General features: G+C 47.5%; 1 protein-coding gene across 2 annotated transcripts in view; it reads right to left on the bottom strand.

Moving 5' to 3' along the window:
• Window positions 1-19,605, bottom strand: part of XPO6 (exportin 6) — a 49,102-nt gene that overhangs the window by 6,523 nt on the left and 22,974 nt on the right. Inside the window, exons 7-18 of one of the 2 annotated variants that reach the window (XM_021411362.1) lie at window positions 17,749-18,202; window positions 14,282-14,408; window positions 13,354-13,463; window positions 11,013-11,121; window positions 10,174-10,263; window positions 8,127-8,196; window positions 6,915-7,074; window positions 6,090-6,182; window positions 4,223-4,367; window positions 3,000-3,146; window positions 2,203-2,392; window positions 930-1,085 (exon numbers count right to left, since the gene is read on the bottom strand). In XM_021411362.1, coding sequence (XP_021267037.1) covers window positions 930-1,085; window positions 2,203-2,392; window positions 3,000-3,146; window positions 4,223-4,367; window positions 6,090-6,182; window positions 6,915-7,074; window positions 8,127-8,196; window positions 10,174-10,263; window positions 11,013-11,121; window positions 13,354-13,463; window positions 14,282-14,408; window positions 17,749-18,202 — 1,851 coding nt within the window. Of the gene's footprint in view, window positions 1-929; window positions 1,086-2,202; window positions 2,393-2,999; window positions 3,147-4,222; window positions 4,368-6,089; window positions 6,183-6,914; window positions 7,075-8,126; window positions 8,197-10,173; window positions 10,267-11,012; window positions 11,122-13,353; window positions 13,464-14,281; window positions 14,409-17,748; window positions 18,203-19,605 lie in introns of both variants that reach the window. The other variant, XM_021411361.1, reaches the window with a different exon arrangement.

Below are 19,605 nucleotides of genomic sequence, written 5' to 3'. Positions count from 1 at the left end.
AACTTTTTTGGGAGGATTAGACAAGATCCTTCTGACTTCAGAAGTGATTCTCAGCACAGGGATGTGCTGCACCACAGCTAATTCACCATCAGTCCCAACGTGCTTTATTGAATAGCCACAGTAAGCTGTAACTGCTCAGGTCCTACTTCACACAGCCTTAATAGCCAACAAAGAACGGGCAAGCAGCCTCATGCAACTGAAGGCAGCAATTCACTGGAGTCACAGCATCACCCGCTGCCTTGGATCCTTTCTGTTTCTTTGTTTTGCCTCCCCACAGGCCTGGTTCACTGAGAAGATCCCACCTGGCTCCAGAAGTTTTTCTGGAATGCCTGGCTCTTCATGAAGCTGCTGCAGCCCCAAGCAAGTGATGAGATGCAAAATGTAAGTAGCTGGCCACAAGACTGCCAAGCAGCAGCCCTGGTTACATTGACTTGGGTTGCAAGAGACCTTAAAGGTCGTATAGTTCCAAACCCCCTGCCATGGGCAGGGCTGCCACACCGTCAGGTTGCCCAGGCCCCATCCAACCTGGACATCTTAGGAGCCTGTCCTTTACAAGGGTATTTTGAAAAAGAAACATGACCACTACTACATTTTGTTTTCAAGCTTCTGGAGAGAATAAGTGACAAACACAGGCAGGGTATTTTCAAGCTCTTTTTGAGCTCATGAACAGCTCTGTTCCTTTCCACTGCTGAACACAACACAGGGCATCTCCATCCACTGGAAGCGTGACAAATCTTCATGTCACGTATTAGAGTGTCACCAGATCTCCCTTTCCTCCTCTGAATCAGCCCACCCACCAGGACAGACCTGCATTACACAGCAAGCCCACATGCTTCAAGTGAACACCACAACCCTACGCTGATGGACTTTGGGTGTTATCAGCAGGCGATACAGCTACTCACAGCATTAAACCTGCCCTGTGGTTATACCTGACTGATGAATGAAAGCTGGGAAGAGGGCTAGTGAGACCTGCACGGATTCTTGCAGCGACTGATAACAGATCTGCCGGGACTTGGTGGATTCTCCGGAGATACTTTCTACAATATCTTCTAAAACGCTGAGTGTCTGATGGATGATCACTTTGGCTGCAAAAGAAGAGAGGTGATACTTCCTGCATATGTCACAACTACCCATAGATAAAAAACAAAAAGGAGTTCATGTGTGCAGTACCTAGAACAGCACACAAGGCAGCATATACATCAAGCCCAGGTTGGAGTCAAAAGCGTTTCTAAAGTATGTTCACGTTTTAAACAGGTTCAGCTAAGTAACAGTGGCAACTTGCTTTCTTAAATTATACAGGCTTACTGCCCCATGGAAGCACTCACCACTTGAGAACTAAGGTGCAGAGTCTGAAGGGAGCCGTAGAACGGCATTATTTCCAACACCATACAAAGAAAAACCAGTCAAGAAAACAGAAGCTTATTCGGATAGCAAAATATCCTGCAAATCTCTATTTCTGAAAGTTAGCAATTGGAGCGATACCCAATCACTGAATAAACTAACCCAGAAAGCAGGAGAACTGACCCACTGTGAGCAAGGTGACCGTCCTGTGAGGCTCAGCCAACCCTCTCCCATGCTCCCTCACCCCACGGAGCTGTCAGAAGCTGTGATGCTGCGTGCTTATAAGCAAGGCATTCAAAGAACAAACCAACAAAAAGACAACAAGACACCCAAAAGCAGTCCCAAAACACACAGAGTAGCTTCAAAAGGTCCCTAAACCCCATCATTTCAGGGCTCTCCTCCTACACATATATACCCTCAGCAGTAATTCTTAAGTCTTAAGTAATTCTTATGTTCCCCTTTAAGCTTCTTAAACCATAACCTTCATTAACACTGCCTCCAGTCACTGTTTCTGGTACTACAGCACGGCAGTCCCAACATTAGGTTGCTCAGCATCCCCAGTGCAATCACTGCCATTCACATTTTTATTACGAACTCGATCCTACTTTCCCTGAGTAACTGAGGAAGACAGCACTGTGATGGAGCAGTCTGCAGCAACCTGGGGTGAAAGTGCCCTTTACGTGCCCATGGAGGAAGCGTTTCTTACAAAAGCAGAAACTGACTGCTCCTTTCCTGTCCTTCCCACGCGCTACGCAGCTTCTCAGGCAAAATAATTACTGGAAAGACAGCTCGACAACCCCCACCAACAGCGAGCACTGCAACCACAGGAGGCCAGCACGTGCTGAGGAACTGGGTACTCACTGTCCTCCAGCTGCACTTTCCTCTGTGGCAATATAGCACTGGATTTTAATTGGCGATAGTCCCTCGTGAGGGCAGAGATGAGGCTGGTGTGGTTGGTGGAGCGAACCGCCCACTGCTGCTCGCTCTCCGGAAGATTTGGCCAGGGCAGCAACAACACATTTGACAGCGCCCTGCACACCAGCACCTGGGCCTAGAAGCAATGAAACACAGAAGTTTTCAGTGTTTGCTACTCACTTGATACACAACCTTAGACCGACGGCTTATGGCTGCCCAAGGCATCCAGCAGTGCTAACTATTTGAGGAAAGAGTTCAGTAGCAGAAGTCGTGCCCAAGTGTCAACCAGCAGCTCTGCAAAGTGAGAGAGAAGCAAAGCTCCATGACTTCAGAGCTGGAGCCAGCTCTTGTTTCTGCCTGCCCTTCTGTGCAACAAGAACTCTATGTTCCTTATACCTCCAAAACAAAGACAATGCCACTTTCATGGCTCTGTCTGGTTTAGACAGAAAGCATGCAGGTTTCTACACCTTTATACCTCCGTGCTAGTGCCCAGTGCAATAGAATCCCAGTTTTTGGCATGGCTTTTCAGTAATTCTGTAATAACTCATTTGGAGTGAGGTACACAGAATGCTAACAGAAGTTCCACCAACTCTTTCCACATGTCAGAATCAACATGCCAGTACTGCAAAGGCACGTGTCAGCAAGTGAGAAAGGAGTAAGATTTAAGAGTTGCAACTGTGCTTTTTCCCTATGCTGCAGCTTGAAATAGGTAATTATTGACAATGTACGCAGAGCTGAAGCACCTTATCAGGGAGCCGCTGGGCAGAAGTGTCTGTGATCCTGTTGAACACCTTCTGCACTGCAGGGATGCTGATGAGGAACACTGGTCGCACCGTAGTGGCTAAGGAGACCAGCAGGTGGCACGCAGACAGCAGCAGCTTCTCCTGCACCTGGAACAGAGGGAGCACGTGGTCAGGCTGCTCAGGACCACAAGGTGTGATACTGGTGACAGACAGCACAGCGAGCTGCCATCACCAGGTTTCTGCAAGCAAAACAGTGCATATATTTTTTTTTATCACAAGGGTGGTCACACACTGGAACGGGCTTCTCAGAGGTGGCTGATGCCCCATGGTCAGTGCTCAAGAGGCATTTGGATACTGTCCTTAATAATATGCTTTAACTTTTGGTTAGTCCTGAAGAGGTCAGGCAGCCGGACTCGATACCTTTGTAGGTCCCTTCCAACCAAAACCATATTCCTCTTAATACCGTGGAAAAGAGATTTCCCTGTTTTCAAGCTATGATATGCCTGTAAGTTGCTTATTGTCACAACTCTGGCTGGGATAGAGTTAACTGTCTTCACAGAGGATCACACAAGGCTGTGTTTTGGATTCCTGATGAAAGCAGTGGTGTAGCACACTGGTGTTATCAGTTGTTGCAGAGCACTGCTTGCAGAGCCAAGGCCCGCTGTGCCTCTCACACTGCCGTGTCAGCGAGGAGCTCGGGGGTGCACATGAAGGGGACACAGCCAGGACAGCTGACCCAGAGGGGAGTCCCACACCACCACGGTGCCGTGCTCAGCACTAAAAGCTGAGGTAAAGAAGAGGGGAATGGACCGATGGGAAGCAGGGAACGAATGAATGAATTCCCTGTTTCTCTTTGCTTGTATGTGCTTTACCTAGAAAACAGTCTTCATCTGAACCCACAAGTTCTTGCACTTTGACCTTTCCAATTCTCTCCCCGACCCCACCTGGGCACTGAGGGAGCAGCCAGGTGATGCGGAGCTGCCTGCTCACAACACTTATTTTTGCATTAGCTCATCTTATGGTGCTATTATCTTAGACTCAGCCTCACAGGAGACACGTGCTGTGGCTCTGGAAGACATCCCCAGCTCTCTGCTTCACACCTAGAGCCACGGTGTGGTCCAGAGCACGCTGTTCAGCACCTGAGCCCAGCTACATCACCACCAGAGCCCTGTGCTCTCGGAGGACACGCAGCCCCAACCCCAGCCCGGCGGTGATGCGGATACCTTCCAACTGATGAGGGGTGTGATGGCCTCCAGAGCCGTGGAGACGAGAGAGATGAACTGCTCTGGGTTCTGCCGATGCACTTCACTGTAGAACTGCGCTAGCCAGTGTGAGTAGGCCTGCAGCGCGGCCAGGGACTGCGCGTGGCTGCAGGGAGAAAGCAACCATGAACAGACACAAAGCAAACGGCACGGGATGGCAGGTGCCATCACACCCTAGCCTCAGTGCTCCTGCAATTCCCACGTTCCCTAATCCCACAGCACGAGATTCATGTCACGTGCCCACTTCATTAGTGGAAAGAGGGGGAAAATGCAATTGCCTTACAGAAGCTTTTGGATGAACGGCCACACACAGCTGTCAGCCTACAGCAAACATCGTCCAGCCGCAGCTGTCCTACGCAACACATCCTTGTGCTGCAGATTTTACTGAAAAGAGTCTAAGAACACTGAGATTCCCACCAAAAATGCACCTTCTCCTAGATGTACGTGTCCCCATCATAGTGGCTGCATTGGAGATCTCAGCCACCTGTGGCAGGCAGCTCCCAGGTCTGCGCAGCCACCGCACCACACACCAGCCTGAAGTCCAGGGGGTTTCCACCCAATGGGCAAAAACAGGGAAATCTACTTTTAGCAGCAGGATGAAAGGGTTTGTCCTGAATTAGCCCTTCATATCTCGTCTCTCTCTCTCCCATCCTTTGTATATTTATTGTCTCTCTCTCATTTTTCCACTATCTGACAACAGAAACATTCCCTGTGATTATATCACACGGCCTGAAATTCTGCTGTAACTGGATACAGCCACTGAGCAGCAGTATTAAACCAACAGGACTAACCAATAAGGTCAAATAATCAACTGCCAGGTTGCCTATAATTAGAGTTTATAATTATACTTCGACAGAGAGCCATATCACGTTTCTGAGTCAGGATGACTCTCTGGGGATCAGACAGGTGTGCCCCAAATACCTGGCCATGTACCTTTTTTAGCCTGGCACTAGAAAAGGAGCACAATTTTCTCAAGGACGCTGGACCCAAGAGGAAAGAATGAACCCCTCTAATAGAAAGAGCTTCCTGAGTTATTTTAAATCAGAAAGGGAAGACACCTTTGAAGAAATGTGCATAAAGCTCATTGCCTGGAACCTGCGATGAGGAAAAAGCCAGCCTAGTGGGGGTTTTGAGGGAGCTGCTATACATACAAACCGAACAAGCACAACCTTAAATTCTGCTTGCAGGATGCCAGCTGGCAGTACCAGGTTTGTACAACACAGCCATTTACAATAGAAGGTCTTTAAAAGGCTGTTAGAGCGGTGTTCTATTACCAGTCAAGATTTCACACTTAATGTCAGCTTCTGGACTGAAGGCACTCATCTGTTTCAGAAATGGCTCTCATTGCTGGAAGGCATGCATTTGTTTTGGAAGCCAAGGACTCAAAACTTTGTAGTGAGAGAAACATTTTTACCTGAGCCATAAATTTGACTGTGGCAGCACAAAATCCATAAGCCTCAAATGACACACCAATCATTTCTTAAAATATCACAACGGTACGCTTGTTTTACCATCTAATCGCACTGCAGAAGAGCCAAGCTTTTACAGTCACCGGTACACATTGGCCTTTAGAGCTAATACAATGGGCATTTTTACTGATCACAAATACGTTTTTCTTCAGGCATCAATCTGAGGAAACAGTGGTTCAAAATGCTGGCAGCAGCCTTGGCCTTGAGCAGCCGGTGCCCTTGGTTAGCTAACAATCACAATTTGAAGAACATTTGCCAAACCAGTGCTTAGAGTAGATGTAGGAGACCCAAAGCTGCCCCCACCCCACGTAGGTACCAAATCTGCACATAACAATTTGCGTTGTGCCTCTCATACTCACACATCAATAAGGTCAGGTTTCAGAACAGATGGTACTGCAGTTTCTATGTTGTACAGTTTAATCTGGGATCCGTACAGTGTTACTTTTACCAACCTGCAAATGAATGAAGACATGGTAATGCAACAGGACTGCAAGATGGATATACACATGTGCAAACCAACCTGCACATCTTATCTGAATGCAGCTCTTTGACAAGCCTGTGTCAATATTTAGCTAGTATGTAGATTAGATGTAGACCATTTCCTTGCCTGTAATAAGATGGAACAAGTATGATCCTGCATGGAGGTGAAATAACAAGGGCAGCTGTGTACAGTCCTGAATTTGAAACTATACACTAAGTTTCTTGGAGGGGAAGAATCAAACGTCTGCTTTCCAGCTTCCATAGATCTTTTAAGAAAATAGACTTTGGTGACTTAGCTCACAGAGACATGAAGCAATCACAGAATTGTTCAGGTTGAAAAAAGGCCTAGAGCATCTTCAAGTCCAACCACCACCTGACCTACTGAGTTCCATCACTAACCATCTCCACATCCCACTTCACTGCATCACAAGTGCAGTCTCTGGAAAACGAGTACTTTCACCTTCCTAAGGACTGATTTAATCCCTCCTACTAGTTATTTCCCTAGTTAAAGGGTAAAAAAGACAACTGGGAAACTTAGCACCAATGAATGTAACACTTAAGGTGCTAACCACTGAGTTCTTCATCTCTCAAATTAAACATGACAAGGGGAGGCAGAAAGAAAGCCTGGCTTTCACATTCACTGCAGTGGTAACAATTGTCCCACCTATGATGAAGGGACAGCGAACTCTCCCTTCCATACTTACCTCTCCACCACTGTGAGAGCATCATTGAACCTGGCAGCAAACACATCCCCAGTGAAGTACTCTGCCAAACGACCAACGGCCTGCAGCAAGGAGCTCAGGTCCCTCAGGGAGCAGTGCAAACGACGGCAGTCATTCTCTGCAGTGATGTTCAGCCTGTGACCTGGAATGACATTTTGGTTCATTAGCAGTGAATCCGAAAGCCACACGTGTACGTATTCACTTGTGCTAGCAGGCGCTGAGTAAGAGCCTGGCAGTCTGAAAACTCACACTCCAAAAAGCATTTAACCTTGTGACTAATAAATACAGCTCTTTGGAATGGGAAACCTAATTACAAAGCTACAGGAAATGCTAAGTTTATTCTAATTACATTACAAGCATTCTTCTGAAATTAGCTCGGCAGTGGGTCACAGTTCAGAACTCAGCTCTGTCCAAGTGACTGAAATACTGTCATCGGGTAAGACGAGTTCTGCTGCTCTGCCACTGTTCACATTTCTCTTTAAAGGCTGAAAGTGATGCTACAAGCAATTCCAGCCTTTGGCACATTTATTTTCTTTTGCCCTGTATTAACATCTACATGAATAAGAACCTTCTTGGTTATCTGCTGACATCAGACAAGCAAAGCCAGCTTCAAAGAGGCCATTACCAGACTCCCTCTGCTGGCTAGGCTGCAACAGACATTCCGTAGCATGGGCATATTTGGAGCAAGAGTGCATTTGCTTCTGATTTGAAATGTGGTTATGTACTTTCCTGTTTCTCAGATAATAAGAAACACACAGATAAGGAGACTTCCCAGTCTTACTGCCCCCTGTGATTTTCCTGCTGCTCAGTCCTGTACACCTGCTCTCCAAACATCCCAAAACCGTCACTAAAAAAGTTATTATGTTCTGTTTTTACTTTCCACTGCCAACCAATTTCATCTTGTTCACCATTTCAGCAACAAGATTGAACCTCTTATGCACCATCAGCAAAGAGTCACCCAGATCTGTATTCTCCTCAGAGTTACTTCTCCTGGCAGCTTCTAACACAAACCAACCCCACACATCACTATGTAACTGAGGATAGCTTAAGTGATTTTAAGATTGGAAGTACTTTGGAATAACAATTTCAGATCTGCAACAGAACACAGAGGAAGCAATACCAAAGCAGGTTAATATAGTGTTTTGCAGTCAGCTGTTCACAGAGTGAGGAACTGCACTAGGCAGTGGTGGTTACCTGTCCCTGACGTGACCACGAACTGCTGGAGTCCCAGGTACACTTCCAGGTTATCCTGCAGAACCGGGAACTAGAAAGGACAAGAAATGAGTGTGACTTGGGGGCCTGGCAGGCAGCTAACTCAAAATACCATTAATCTGTTACAGGACAGTTTCCCTCTTTCTTCCCAATGCCTTCAAAAAGATAGCTGGACAGAAGAAAGGCAGGTTTCTAGGTTCTGGGCTGATTCTACAGCTTACGTCTTGATAGCTGCCATCACAACAGCGAAGATCATCACACTGATGGTCTGTGGGAGCTCTCCTTTTCCCACAGGTACTGACAACCAGTGGGAAAAGACAACGGCCTGGCAAGGGGAAGGGGTGGCACAGGAGGAACATGCAAACGGATTTAACCCAGCCCAGAGCAGGTACACAGCCAAGGAAAGGCAGAGCCTGTGGCACAGGAAGCCTGCACTGCATCTGCTGAACACAGAAGCATCAGCTTTCAGAAATGCAGCTACCAAAATAAAATCCAGCTGAAGCTGAGCTCAGTGCCCCTAACAGAATGCAGAAGGGAAACACCGTGGCCACTTGTTGCCAAGCTGCAGACTGCAGCAAGAACAGCTGAAGTCCCATAGGGAAAATGGCTAAGGGAACTAACAACAGTCGTCACGCATCCTGGCCTGGGAACACAGAGCAGTAACCTAACTCCATCTTTCAGGACTCACAGCAAAGATGCCTGTTTCTATCAATACTTCAGCTGAGCAACGGGTTACGCTAACACTTGGAACGTGCTGCACACATTCATTCATCCATCAGCAGAAGGAACTGCAGCCTTTCATTCTGCTGCGTGGGACAGCAGCTGCACACTGTGTCAGTTACTTGCTCCTGATGGAGCAGCCACTGCTCTCAGCATCGCTGCAGAGACTATTGCTCAAAAAGTCTTGCCCGCTTTTCACATCTCCCACAGGGCTCAAGTGTTCGTTACCACATTTCTAAGTGCCTGTCATACAACTGCACGAGGAGAGCTATTTGAAAAGAGCAACACAACAACAGCCTTCCTCGTGTTAACGTGTTACTTGAAGGAAGCCGCATGCTCTTCACATAACCCATACACTCCCTGACACAGCTGCTCAATTTGTTTGCCTCTTGCTAACTCACGCCATGCCATCATGCTGCAGAGGAACCTCCATTCATACGAGGTCTGTCTCCTTGCTGCTTCAGAGTTCCTAGCACTGTGCTTCTGGTGCTTTTTTCTGCTCAGCCACCTTCTTCCAGCCTCTGTAGCTCACTTGGCTGGAACACTGCATGCTTAGACCTCTGAGCTATGTTCTCATGAAGCAGAGCACAGTGAGCTGGAGCTGAGGTCTAAGCATGCAACGTTTCCACCAAGAACTTGCTTTGAGATCCCACCGCATATACCTGCCTTTCTTCTCATCCAGAAAACAGGCACCAGCACCTCTGAACTTTGGGCTCCAGGGGCTCACAGCCTCGAGATCTCTTCTTCAGATACCATTATAATGCTTCAAAACCAGACAGCTCTTACAACGCTCATCCCAGCAACAACAGTGACACTAGCTGGAGAGAAGCACTTATGTGTTCAGCTGTAATTCCCAGCTGTCTGAGGCACTCTTCCCAGCATTTGTACCTTGCCTTTCATTCAAACGAAGACCCCACCCTCCTAAAAATCCTAATGACACTCATCTGTGCAATTAACAGTGCTGCTCCTAATATAAAAGCCAAGAGAAACAGCAGGAAGGTATTTACTCTCGAAGAGAGGAATTTATAGATTATGATCTATATATATGATAGATAGATTTATAGATCTTGGCGTGCAGCAATTAAACTCAGGCGCTCATTACGAAGCACCCTCTTCAAAACACACCAAGAAATCCAACAAAGCCAAGAAAAAAAAAAGCATTTTCTTTTGATTTCTGGACTCTTCTTGGCCAAATTTTTGCTTCTAAAAGCAGAAGTTTGGAACTGTGGCCTCTGTGAACCAACTTGCAGCAAACTCCAGCGGTTGGTACTCACTTTACATTGTACTTCTGGTCCGTGTGACTACTTACTAGTGTGGAGAAGGCATGAGTTGGCAAGAGCTCCATGACTTTTGCAACCACTTCCAAGCTCTGGCGCAAGTACCGCTGCCACTCTGTCTGCTGCTATGGGAAGAAACAAGAAGGTGAGCACAGCATTTGCAGAAGGAAACAGATGGCCTCTTGGGGGCTGGGAATCAGTGCTTGGGACAAGGCTTTGCAGGCACCCAGATACTGAAGAAACAGTGCCCTTCTGAGACCCACCCAACTGGGAATGATGTTACCTACTCATACTCAGGGACACATAGCTAGGTTTTCCCAGAGTGATAAAGCCACACGTGCTCACTCCTGAAGCACACTTAGTGCACAGGTGTCTGGCAGCTTTTGTTCAGCACCAGGTGGTTGTCTAGTGCTCTGGTCTCACATCCTGGCCACCAACATCACTTTACCTTTAATGCCATCAGTATGGATTGAGATGATATTTACTGATACGGACTTCAGAGAATCATGCTTAAACAAAAGCACTAACAATATGCACAGCTTAAAGCTTTTGTCTGCAAGACAGTTCTGCATTTACATTCCAAAGCAACCAGACACAGACACCAAACGCCTCTGGTAATCAGAAGCTAAGTATCTATTTCTCCCTATAAGAGCCAAGCTCAAAACAAAGGTCATATCCTCTAAGGGAGGCTTTAAATGCTTTGTTGATAAAAGTCCTCCATGCTTCTTTAACCCTCAAAACCCACACTGAGAGAAGCAGCAGCTGTCTGGCCTATACAAAACGCAAGCTTTGGGAAAGACCTTTGAGGTGTAATGAGTGCAGCAGTTAACATCTGAACCTGCAGCTGTCCCTGCTCAGCTCTGCTCCTTACATCATCATCCAGTGTCTCGTCATCCAGCTCCTCCAGCTGTGCCTGGTTATACCTGAACTGGATTCGATTCAACACCTCCGTCAGCAACAGAACCAAGGCGTCTTCGTACCTATGGCCACAGGGAAAACAGGAGGAGACTGATAAGGCAATTCTGCAGAGACTGCTGTGCTCACAGCCCTTACAGCAAAGGAGAGATGTAAAACAGGCGAGGAGCATAGCCTTAACCAGCCTGTACAATCAAATAGATTCTGGGATTAGGAGTAATGTGTCACTTTAGGTCACAAGCTACCTGCAAGGAAAGTCTTTAACAATATTGCTCTCTCGGGGGGAAAGTGATAACTGTTAGCTAAAGCAGCAGCCCAGGAGTCTGAAACTGAAAAGGCAGGAGGTGTGCTTTGTCATGAGCAATGGCAGATGTACGTGACCAGGAGGCACAACCACCTCTTCCTGCTCCATCTGCTCCTCAGCAGCCTGCCTGGTGCTCTGCTTTGTGGGCAGGGAATGAGGAACAGAAGAAGCTGGGCAGAACTGCCTCAAAGGGGACGTCCCTGAGGCTAGTTGTTCTGCTGTCCTCTCTCCCTGCGCTGTTGGCCAATGAATTCAGGCCCTTGCCCTATAAAAAAAAAGCCACTGCCTTTTGCAATTCTACTATAATCATTCTAAAGACATGTCTCTGAAAGATACCCTTTCATCTCAGGAACCACGCAACAGACACAGCAGAAGATGCTTCTTCCAACTGATCACCTAAAATAATACCAAGCTGCAAAATTAGCAGTCATCAGCATTTCTGCTGCCACCACCGACACCGGGGGGTTTGGGGTTTTGGTATGTCTGTTTTCTCTTTCTTTCATCCACCTTCCTCAAAACACAGCTTGTCCTGCGTAAGGACCAGCCACGTCGTCCTCTTCTAGGTGAGATCAGGTGAGAGAAGCAGGCATTCAGACCTGCTAACAAAGGTTCAGGGAGCGACGTGATCCACGTGGCAGGAACTCAGCTGTGCCACCAGCTCAGCCACCCGACAGCTTTCTGTGCAAGGTGCTCAACTCCCATCTCTCCGGTAATCAGATGACATAACCCCAGATTGGGCAATTTACCCAGCTGTACCACTGCCACGTGTACGAAATGCAGAATTCGAAACCACAGAACAGGAAATTTCATCTGTGCTCCCGTGGTGTAACCACACCCATACTGTCAAACTGAGGTGTTTACATGTCTAAAGTATTAAGGAAGCCGTGGCTACAGAAGCTACCATTAAGGACAGGTTGCTCTGACAAAGCAGCAGCACACGTTTCAACCACTTTTGTGCCACTCCTTTTTGTTTTGCAGCATCTGCAAGATAGACAGACCTGTAGCTTGCTTCAGTCCTCTCCGTGACAAAATACCTGATGTACAGATAACACACATCATCATTCACCAGACGAAGGGGAGCAGAATGCCAAGGCAGAGTTCAGCAGCAAATTAGGAACAAATTATCACGACTTTTAAGTGCAAATACCTGTGCTACTTGAGAAACTAAGAATACACAGTTCCCACGCTGAAAGGAAGAGAGCTGTCTGTCGTAAGCTAGTTCCCATTTGTTCTTTGCGGTTATGACGCCAGGCTGCCTTTCGGTAACTAGCCACACTTATGTTGAATATGCTCAAAGGGAAAAAAGCTTCCTTGTGCAGTTAGTGAAATGCATATGGCATGAGCTGTGGCACTGCCAAGCCTCCTGGACCTGGTTCAGATTTGGTATGCTCACCTTTCTTTTCCTGTTTAAATGGCAGAGAGCCACCTACTCCAGGAGACGGCGCCTACCAAAGAGCTGCCAGCCACGGCTGCAATTCATACATGCAATTAGCTACAGAGTCAGCAAGCAGAACTGAATTCTCAAACACAGCACTATTGGTTTTCTCAAAAACACGTCCTGCCACTGTAACAGGTATTCACAACCTTAATTAAATTAAAAAAATTCCTACATTGTTAGTTAGTTGTACGAGCAGTGTGTAAGCCCTTGCTATGCAACTTACTCTGTGGTCTCCTCCTCTAGTATGAGCTAAAATGCTCTCTAAAACAGCTAAAAATATGTTCCAGTTCTATTTTAGCCTCCAAAGTTGTCTTCCTCTGGCTGCTGGGTTCACATACAATATTTTTAAGTGACATTTCCTTCTTGCCTTTATTTTTTCTCTTTGAGTTCAGTTCAGAGCTTTGTCACACATCGAAATTCACACTTCCAGTCAGTGGATTTTTAGAAGAAAGGATTCAGTCACACCCAGCTGCAAGCTGTAAGCAGTAGCTTGCTTCTCACAGCCCTTCCATGGTGACCATGAGAGTCTGCAGCTGCCATAGCCCTACTGCTCACCTGTTGAGCACTGCTTCTTTGTCTGCCAGGCGGCTCTTAATTTTGCTGGTCAGGTAGTCCAAGAAGAGCGTCCAGATGTCTAAGCAAGAAAAGTAACCTTCGTGGGTAGGCTGAAATACATCAAAATTCATAATAAATTTCACAAACTATGGCATTATTGATTTCACACAATGAAAATAATCGTTCGCACGCGCTTCAATCCGTGGAATAACTTCCTGCTGTATTGAAAGGTTTCTAGGAGGTCACTGGGGAAATCTACAGCCTTAAGATGTCAAAAGATGAGCAAGAGCTTCTACACAAGGTGGCAACCCAGAAATGACAAGGGGGGTCTCAGCATGAACCGATCTCATGGCTTGCTGCATCAGCTTCCAGCATTTTATAGATCTACCTCCTCGCCATTGTTCACAAACAGGGCCAAACTGCATCGTGACAGCTTCTACAGCAAGGCAATGTGCATCAAAATAGAGGTACCTTTAAAGAGCAATATTGAAAAATTCAAGGAAAGCTTCAGATACAGTAAAAGCAGCAGATTCAGAAGAAAAGCAACACAGAACAGGCAAGCTGGATGGAGTTTCCCAGACATCTTCCATTCCAAGGGGTAGCAAAAAACAAACCAACCAAAAAACCAACAAGCAAAACCAAAACACCAACCAAGCCCAAAACAAACCAGAAGTGAAGTTAAGACACTGGGCAAACTGTTCTCACAAGGTAACTACACAGGCCTGCTGTGTCCAGCTAAATCCAGGAACACATTAAGACTTGTCCAAGCCCCCAGTAATGTTGGAGAAGGGCCAGTGAGAGAAGCCAATTGCTTCTCCTGGGCTAGCTTTATAGATCAGTCCCATTGGGCAAACCAAGCTACCCCTGCTGTACAAGACAACCAAACACAACGAATAGACCACGAAAAAGCAATGCTGGAAGGCTGTACCTGATGAAAAGTATATTTGAACAACAGGGCCAGAAACTCAACCACGGGGAACTGGGAGTAGGATTCAATTCTTCGTAGGTGGACGCTCACAAAGAGACGAAGGAAGTCCGTGAACTTCTCAATGTAGCTACAACGGAAAGAAGAGAACAGAATTAAGAAAATGGAAAAATGCCGCAGGGAAAAGCAATGCCATTGAAACAGTGATAAATGCACTTTACATCCTTTCATTAAAAAAAAAAGAACGTGATAATTAATAGGCAGCAGAACAATTAAAATGTAAAGCCCTGCAACAATTACCTACAGGACGGGCAACCCTTCATTCCATTAATACCTGAAACAGCAGAAAAGACAGTCTAGTCAAAAGCAACTTTAATATTCAGATAAATATAATCAAGTTTAATCAGGCCTGCAAATAAACACAATCCCCCACCCTAGAGAAATACGTGTGTAACAGCAAGACTCATATTACTGATGTCTAGAGGATTAGTCACGTACATTGTACCACCGAGGAGTTCAGCTGAAAGCAAGAAGTTAAGGCAGAAGTTAGCAACACGTGTTACGAATGTACAGGAGGTAGTGGGAGAGGCAGAGAGAGTTGCTCCTTAGGCAGGGCAGCAGGCTGATTGCCATCCCAGAGCTTCTGAACAGAGCCCAGGTTTTTGTGATTGAGTTGGGCAATGAAGACAAATCTCCCTCCAAAGCAGGGGACTTTTCAATGCTTGGGACCATACAAAAAGGAACATCCCAAACAAGCCTGCTATCAAAACACCAGGGGTCCGGCAAGAGCGTGACCTCAGTGCAAGCACAGAGGGTTCCAGAGCACGCTGCTCGGGGAAGATTACAAACAGCACAGTGGGATAAGCTGTTATTGTGGAATAAGGACATGTCCTGCACAACGTAAGCTTCATCAAGGCTAGATATCCTCTTCACATTGTTCTATGCACAGAAGAGTGAAGGACTCCATCAAGTACACGGGCTGACACGTTGCAATGCCACGCGCAAGCAGGACAGCTCCAATGGCTGCGGGCAGAGAAACCCACCCTTCCCAGCTACGAGGAGCTCTGCAGTGTAAGAATACTTCAAGCCCTTTTTCAAAAAGCAGCAGCAAGTTTGGTTTAGCACAGCTTCGTTTTTCTTCTGCTGGACTGCCTTGCTCCCCCTTCTACAAACTGACTGGAGGAAACACACTCCTTCAAACCACAAGGCATTCAAGACTGGAAGAGTCACCAGCCAACAGAGCTGCAACGTTGCTGGTTACTGGAAGTCTACAAAACAACCCAATACTTTTTATTATGCCTAAGGTTGACATGAGCCTTCTCTTTGGCACTGCCTGCTTGACAAGAATCGGCACGAAACACGCCTGGCCACTGATCAAGTGCTCCAAAAATACAGACAGCAAAAAATAAGTACCCAGACCCAAACGCTTCCTTCCTTTTATCTGTTTTTATTTTTTAAGAGGTTCTGATCTGAGACCAAAGAAATTCTTACTTTGTGCCAAGCTCTGCAAGCCCCAGGGCCCATACTGCAGCCGCCACACCCCTGCTTCTATCCCTACTGGACATTTCACATCCTCATTTCCCATAGCTTCACATCTTCAAGCTGAAGCCAACACTGGTAAAGCAGCTCAAGCTAAACCTTTTTCTAGACTATTTCAGCAGCACAATCCTTCCAAAACCACACCGATTTTATCACAGAACTAAGGAATCACCACCACGAGAGGCTGCTGAAAGAGATGTGAGGCAGGCACGCTCCAGGGATGTGATCTACTACTGAAGCACGGCAGCTTCATCGGTGCCAGGTTTGTTTAGGACTCTTAGTCCAAGTCAAGAAGATGCACTCAGGTGATAAGTTCTTTAGTTTAGGATGTAAAACTAGAAAAACCCTCCTACCCAAGGCCAAGCCACTTCACAGACAGCTCTGCTCCGGCCAAAGCTGGTTGGGTTGCTCCAGGCAGTCTGCCCCGAACATCTCAGCTACAGCCCCGTTTCAGACCTCAGCAGGGAAAGAAAGGATTCTCAGAACTACAGACACCCATGGTCTGCATGGATAACGTGTATGAGCAGCAGAACACAACCATGGAGCAACATGGGAACATGACCCTGGCAGAGCCAGCACAGCACAGCCACGTCCCTTCCCAGTTGGGCCAGGGAAGGCAGCTCGCTGACACCTCCCCCAGAAGAAAGGAAAGGAGTTACAGACAGCACTCATTACAGGTTTCCAGGACAGCCATTGTGAAATCCAGAGCGCAACCCCTGGCTCTCTGTGCACGTATCCCACGCTCAGAGGGAGCACGTTTCCACTGCACTGGGACATGCCTTACTTCTAGGGAGGGAACAGTACTGGAGTCAGAGGGAGTTAGTCTCAAAACGAGCAAGCAGAATTCACTGTTAAACAGAAGCCACAACCCATCTAGAGCTAGTATCCCGGAGCTGCAACTGTATCTAAAGACACGGAAAAAGGGAGGTTTGCGGAAGAAACGTGTAAGTCAGCTCCTCAAAAGAGCCAGTTTGTTTCCAAATTCACTTTTTCTTCCAAGTAGGTATCAAACAGAAAAATCAATGAGCTCAAAACCCTTCCTGCTGCACTTCCATCACCACGCATCCACAGCCAGGTACTGAGCACATTCACACCGCGATAACACATGTGCCAGCATCAGCACCAGCTCTGCCCACATCCCCACTGCCAGCACCGAGCCACCTCCGGGCAGCACGCGGTCAGCACGTGGGTTCAGCCACTCAACACAACAGCAAGGCAAATCTCACTTATCCTACAAGTAGGAATATCCAACATGAAAGAGTCAGGCTGTTGTAGGCAACCAGCGTGGCAGTCATTTTCTGGAAAGCAACAAGAACACGCAGCTCCTGAGCTGCTGCTTCCCCCACTGCCTCCAGGCACTTGCTGCTGGGAGCAGAGCTCCCTGAGCTGCCTTGCAGTGGTGTTTAAAAGCAAAAGAAAAAAGAAAAAAAAAAAAGAGTAATCAGAAGTTGCCATGTCTCTTTGAAGAGCATGAGACTATTTCTCTTTCCTTTCAAGTCAGGACTTGCGGAACTACTACCCACTCTTTGTGCACTTGGGTTTAAGACAGAGAAGGCAGATACCGACCAGCGAAGGGAATGCTGCAATGCCTTTACCTCACTGTGCCTCTTCTGTTGTTCTGTTACAACTGAATGAAGGGCAGGGTCAGCTCTTGTGCCACCTCAGACCTGCAGTCAAACAGCAACGAACGGGGAAAGGGGAGGAAGAGGACAGGAAAGAAGACAAACCTGTGCCACCACGGCCACTTGGCAAACTGAGCCCCTGAGCAGAACCTTACCTGCGGGCACCTACCTGTCTGCCTGCCAGCACCAGCACAGAACTCTGAAAAAAAGGCGATTAGACACACCATGCGTGACCGCAAATCAAGAAAGACCGTCCTTTAGAAAGCAAGAGGCCCTAGCACAGCTACTCAGCTGCTTGGTTTCTCTTACCTTTCATCCAGTTCCTCCAGCCGGCTCTTCACCGTATGGGCATTATTCTCCTTCGTAATCTTCTGCAGGAGGTAGAAAGTCTGCTGGAACATCCGTAACAAATACTCCTCAAACTCCATAGGCACGCAGTTCTTGGACATCAGTTCGTTGATGCAGGACATGGCCAAGACGCCCAGGCGGCCCCGCTCCGCTCCCAGCCCCGCGTTCTGGCTGCTGCCATTGACCGAGGACATCTTCCTGACACGGGTGTCACAGCCAAAGCGGGCGAAGTGGAAGATGGTGGTGAGGAGCGAGGGGGTGATGCTGGTGGACAGAGGGATCCAGCTGAAGAGGTGGGCCAGGCACTCCAGAGCCAGGGAGCAGATGTATTCGCTGTCCGTGTCAAGGATGGGGATCGGCTGGTTCAATAATTTGGCTGCGCTGGGACTCTGCAACAGGCTGCTCAACAGGTCACCTGGGGGAAAAGCACGTTATAGATCAGGGCAGTTATCTTCAAGCTCTGCAACTGCAAGCCCTAGCCATGACCCAACAGCCACCAGAGCCCCTGGCACGCAGCAGGTTAGCACGCAGATCTGTCCGAGATGAGGGATTTTTTTTTAATTCTGGAAGGTTCTGAAGTTTCGTACAGATCCCACACATCGGATCAGAGGGGTTGCTGGGGGACTGCTTCCAACAAACAAGTTCAAGGGGCAGCTCGGCACTGCCCCATTAGCTTTACTGAGAAGCACACACGCAGCACTTTGCAAAACCAAACCACAGCACCGTGATGTGTATTTTAGGGGATTGTTACAAAATCTACACCCCTCAAGAGCTTGAGCATCCTTGATGCAGGCTTGCATACATTCTGCAGCACGCCCATATTATATCGAAACTTGGCAGAGCTGCTTCTGCTTGCACGTAGCAGCTTGTGGGTCATGTAAGAGCAGAGGTGCTGAGACCCAAACCCTGCCCAGCGCAGCACAGCACTGCTTCTCAGTGACCAGCAGCCCGTGGCACATAGATGTGACACTCCTCAGCCTCTGACCGCTGCTGTGCAAAGGCTTCCTGAGCCCAGTGGGGTCCGAAGAATTCTGTGCAGTCTGAGGATTTTTCTTCCATGGATTTACCCAGTCCGCAGCTGAGGCCGTGTACACTTAACACATGCAACATCCCTTTGCAACAGAGTTTCGCAGCTTAACTACGCACCGGGTGAAAACAGCTTTTCTTCGGGGCATATCAACTGCAAACTGTTTCCTACTTCCTCTATCCAAAAAGGGAAAGAAAATTTCCATTCACCTCCTCCTTTACGCTCAAGTAAGAGTCTTCTGTTGCAGCTCCTCATTCTGAATTTGGGACTGGACCTTTCTTCTCACTTATGTGGAAGCCACTCAATATCTTCAGTGCTGTCCTACAAAGCTTTTGTCTCTATTCTACCCCCTGATACAGAAGATCAGAACTGTACCTGCTGGGGAAGATGTGAGTGAAGCCCAACTCCACCCAGCGTCCCAGCAGCGCTCTATGGGACTGCTGCTGATCTGAAACTTCTCTTCCTTCAGTGCAAATCATCCCTTCACCTTTAGAAATCTGCAGGTGTTTGCTACATTATGGAATTTAAAGTTCCCCCCCCCCCAGAAAATCAAAGTGACTTTTTCTGAAAGCAAAAAGACCCAACGCATGAGCAGCATGAACACAGCAGTTATGATTTACCGAGCTGTTTTCCAAGTACTCAAAAGCACATGTGATGAACAGACTCCCAAGCCTCCATCCTTCATCAAGATGGACGTTCTGCACCACGACGTTGATAACTCCCTGCCATGCCTTACACCTTTTTCTCTTCTACTCCAGAACTGTAAGGCATCACACCACCTCAGCTGCATC

The sequence above is a fragment of the Numida meleagris genome, chromosome 13 (genome assembly GCF_002078875.1).
Source record: "Numida meleagris isolate 19003 breed g44 Domestic line chromosome 13, NumMel1.0, whole genome shotgun sequence".
Lineage (NCBI taxonomy): Eukaryota > Metazoa > Chordata > Aves > Galliformes > Numididae > Numida > Numida meleagris.
The sequence above is the reverse complement of the archived record's forward strand: the minus strand, read 5'-3'. Positions and strand labels throughout refer to the sequence as shown.